The sequence below is a fragment of the Triticum dicoccoides genome, chromosome 5A, assembly GCF_002162155.2.
Source record: "Triticum dicoccoides isolate Atlit2015 ecotype Zavitan chromosome 5A, WEW_v2.0, whole genome shotgun sequence".
Lineage (NCBI taxonomy): Eukaryota > Viridiplantae > Streptophyta > Magnoliopsida > Poales > Poaceae > Triticum > Triticum dicoccoides.
This window is the reverse complement of record NC_041388.1, coordinates 518,756,115-518,760,415: the sequence shown is the minus strand read 5'-3', so window position 1 is coordinate 518,760,415 and position 4,301 is coordinate 518,756,115. Positions and strand designations below refer to the sequence as shown.

Here is a 4,301-nt window from a genome sequence, read left to right as displayed (position 1 = left end):
AAGGACCTAGTGCTCCTAAAAAGAATTGACTGACCAAATTGGTGCAAGTCGATTTTGATTCAGCTGCACTGAGAAAAAATGGACTTGTCCAAATTGTTTCTCAGGGAAGTGTGACTAAACCGTGGTCACATTTGCGGCCAGCCCACTCGCATCGTTGGCCCATCTGCGCCCAGCCACACCAGAAAGTTTCTCCACGCTTCGCTTCACATTCAAGGGGACTGGGTTTTATTCAGAGAAATTCAGTAGGAAGCTCTCGCTAATACTGACGCGTACTTGTCAGAGAAAAATGGCACGAGACATCAAAACGACGGACAGCAGATTTTCCACGAGAAACAGCACGAGACTACAGATCTTCCGCCGCTCCCGACCGCTCGGATTTCCTCGACCCGAGTCCACGGAGAAACTCCAAGATGTTCCTGTCCGAGCTCCCGCCTTCGCTCATGGCCGCCTTCGTCTTCTCACTCCACGACGCCGCCCTCGTCCGGTACTCCTCGCTCCCCATCACCTCCCTCACGCACCGCTCCACCTCCTCCCGCCTCACCACCCCGCCCGCGTCCGGCCGCGCGCGCACGCCGACGCGCCACACGTCCTCGATGTACTTGGCGTTCGTCGGCTGGTCCGACCAGTGCGGCACCGCCACCATCGGCACCCCGGCGCTCAGCGCCTCAGTCGTCGAGTTCCACCCGCAGTGCGTCACGAAGCACCCCACGGCGCCGTGCGCCAGCACCTCCAGCTGCGCCGTCCACGGCACGATCAGCCCCTTCCCGCCCGCCTTGTCGGCGAAGCCGTCGGGGATCTTGGACGTCTCCAAGGCCCTGACCACCCACAGGAATGGCTTGCCGCTGTTGAAAAGGCCCTCCGCCACCTCCGCCATCTGCTCCGGCCCCAGCGCGGCGATGCTGCCGAAGGAGACGTACGCGACGGAGCGCGCCGGCCGGGCGTCCAGCCACGCCTTGGTCGCGGCCGTGGTCGGCGTGTGCAGGTGGAAGCCGTAGGACGCGTCGTCCGGCAGGCGGTTGTCGAGGTACGCCGAAGGCACCGTCGGGCCTACCGTCTTGGCCCCCCACATCGACGCCATGTACTCCGATTCCTTCCAAATTTTGACAATAGTAGTGTTTCAGTACCTAGTGCCGTCTATAGCGAGTGAACAGAGTGACACATTGAGTGAGAGCGACGAGCTTGTGTGCGTACCTGTGGCTGCAGCTCGTGGAAGGAGTTGACGAGGACGTAGTCGGCGGCGTCGAGCCCCACGAACTGTCTCACCAGCAGGTCCAGGTACGCAGGGCACTCGTCGGTTTTGGCCATGAACGACGGCACGTCGTCCGGTCCGAGCACAGCCGGCAGGCCGGGCAGCTCCGGCGGCACCGTGCCAGCAACAACCGGAACGGCCAGCCGCCCTGCCCCGGCGTGCGCGTAGGCCACGTTCACCGCGGGCGCCTGCGTGAAGAGGGACGCGCACGCAGCGCCATGCCGCCGGGCCACGCTTGGCGCCCACGGCTGCAGGAACGCGTCATACACGACGGCGCGCACGGGCCGGCCCTTCTCCGCCTCGGACCGCAGCAGCTCGTCCACCGTGCGGGAGCCGACGGAGTCCAGCCGGGCGAGGTACGCGGCGACGTCGCCGGCGGCCTCGGCGAAGCCGCCGCGGTCGAAGCCGTCGGAGATCTTGGCGAGGTGGACGGCGCCCGGGCACGGGTCCCGGCCCTGGCCGAGGAGGTAGCGCGTGACGGCGAGCGTGCAGCGGACGCCGGCGTGGGAGGCGAGGCGCTTGCCGAACTGGAGGAACGGGTTGATGTGGCCCTGGCTCGGGTACGGGAGCAGGAGGACGTGGACGGTGCCGCCGTGGTCCGAGTCATGAGCCGCCATGGCTACCTAATCCGCGTGCGGTGTAGGGCAGCTGAGCTAGCTAGTGATAGACTGTGATTGCAGTGAGTGATACTAGATGGCATGTGAAATGTGGCATTTATAGAATGGCCGATGATCAACATAAGATGTAGGTTCATAGTTTATAGTATTCCCTCAGGTTTTTTAGTCTGTACATAAGTTTTGTCCGAAATTAAATTATCTCTACTTTGATCAAACTTGTAGAAAAAATACCAATATTCACAATACAAATCAATATTGTTAGATTCATTACGAAATGTGGTTTTATACTTAAACTTTGCAAAGTTTAACATGACACAAATCTAATACGCAGAGTAAAAAAAAGAACGGAGGGAGTACATAACTCTATAAATACTCCATCCGTCTTAAGATGTTTTCCGAGGTATCAAAAAATATACATTAAAAGACCAAGAAAGTAGTTTTCTCTATGAACTTGATCAAAGCTTACAAAGTCAAATTATCTTTTCATGATCTTTATAGTCTGCATATAAATTTTCTTCAAAATCAAATTATCTCTATTTTGACCAAATTTATAGAAAAAAGTACCAATATTCAACAATGCAAAATCAATATTTTTAGATTCATTATGAAATGTACTCCCTCCGTTCCGAAATAGATGACTCAATTTTGTATAAAGTTAATATAAAGTTGAGTCATCTATTTTAGAACGAAGGGAGTAGTTTACAACATATATATTTGGTATTATAGATGTCGATATTTTTTCATATAATCGAACTTTACAAAATTTAACTTGACACAAATCTAACACGTGAAGTAAAAGGGACCAAAGGGAGTACATTACTCTATAAATAGTCCCTCTGTCTTATAATATAAGACATTTTCTAAGGTATCAAAAACATACTACATTAGAAGACAGAGAGAGTAGTTTTCTCTATGAACTCGATCAAAGCTTACAAAGTTTGATTCTTTTGTAAATCTATATGCAACACAACCGCATTATGAAATGGAGGGAGTATTGTTTAGCATTGATGAAACGAAGATCTCAAGCGAAAGTTGTCTTTGTTTCTACACTGAATTTGACTCTAGCTGCTGCGAGGTAGAGTAAGCGGCAAGCCAGAAAGAGCAAGCTACTAGCTGGAGTGCCGGAGAGAAACGCACGTGATCGAATATCTTCCTAGTTGGTCCTTGAGAGAGCCACTGCCGATGGACTTATCGAGGCTGGTCAAGAGCTCATGGGTAGGCTCGCTCCTCCGATCCCATGCATGCATGGTCCCATGAACTTGTTGCTCAATCGTCATCGCCCACGTACGCGCCGCTGGAAACAAACAAAACACAAACAACAAATCTGCACCGCCGGTCCGCTGTCCCAATCTTATCGCTCCATGAAGCAGCTAGCTGCACTGGGATGTTCTTGTGACGAACCGGTAGCTGTCAGCCAGGGTCTCAGCCGGAGGCCGGAGTCGTCAGGGATGACGTCGAAGTATGGGATTCGCGTGACAACTTTCTTCTCGTGCATCGGTGCACGGTGGCCATGCAAATTGCAAATTGTTCATCGTCATTTTCGTCGGTCATCACCTTGTTGGCACATGAAACAGAAAACTGAATAAGCACAGGATCGACCGCCGCGTGTGCAAACATGCATTTGAACGATAGCCAAGCCCGGCAAGATTCACACCTTCGCTCCCAATCTTCTGTGTCAATGGCCTCAGGGGGTGTTTGGTTCACGGACTTTTTAGTCTCATAGACTAGAAAAAGTCCCTAAAAAGTCTCTAGGAATCAAACGGGAGAGATTTTTTCTACAGAGACTAGAAAAAGACTCTACTAGAGAGTCTTCTTTATTAGTCCCTGGGACTAGAAAAAGTCCTAGAACTTCTGAACCAAACACCCCCTCAAGCTCCAAAGCACTGACTGTGGGACAACCTCTTCACCGAACAAAACAGGAGCTGTCCGGCATTGCGGCCAGCCGGCCACCTGGCAGGCCTGCCGAGCTAGCCGGATTCAGGATGACTTGCCGGCCAGCTCTCTAGAGGGCAGCAACGCTGGCAAGCCGTTCACGAGGCGGCCGACGAAGGAAGACACCTAGTTCGTGCACATCGACTTGACGGCGGAGGAAATTAAGGGAGGAAGAGGAGACCAAGGACGACGACAACATCGTGTCAGCCACGCCGCCTCGACGACAAGTCTGGACGTCCACGTCCACTGCCATCGATAGCGAGGAAAAATAGAATACGGGAGGCCGCCAACGGTTGGGTCTCAGAGAGGCCACTGCTGACGTCTTCTCGGGCCCTACAGGCGGTGAGCTTGTCCAGAGCCTCGCAGAGGCCATTACTCTTCCTTCCCCACTGAAGCTTCACTCTTTTGGGCTCCCGGCCGGCCGGTGAGCTCACCGCTGAACGTGGGAAAGATATGTCTTGGGAAATGGCCGTGGCCGCGGCCAACGATCATTTAGACTAGGT

At 53.4% G+C, this 4,301-nt stretch overlaps 1 protein-coding gene across 1 annotated transcript; it reads right to left on the bottom strand.

Moving 5' to 3' along the window:
• Positions 1 to 202: 202 nt before the first annotated feature.
• Positions 203 to 1,946, bottom strand: LOC119302491 (UDP-glucosyltransferase UGT13248-like). Its single transcript, XM_037579524.1, has 2 exons — positions 1,192 to 1,946; positions 203 to 1,090 (listed from the first exon to the last, which is right to left on the bottom strand). Exons 1-2 carry the CDS (start codon positions 1,864 to 1,866, stop codon positions 344 to 346), a joined length of 1,422 nt encoding a protein of 473 aa, XP_037435421.1. The 5' UTR covers positions 1,867 to 1,946; the 3' UTR covers positions 203 to 343.
• Positions 1,947 to 4,301: the final 2,355 nt, after the last annotated feature.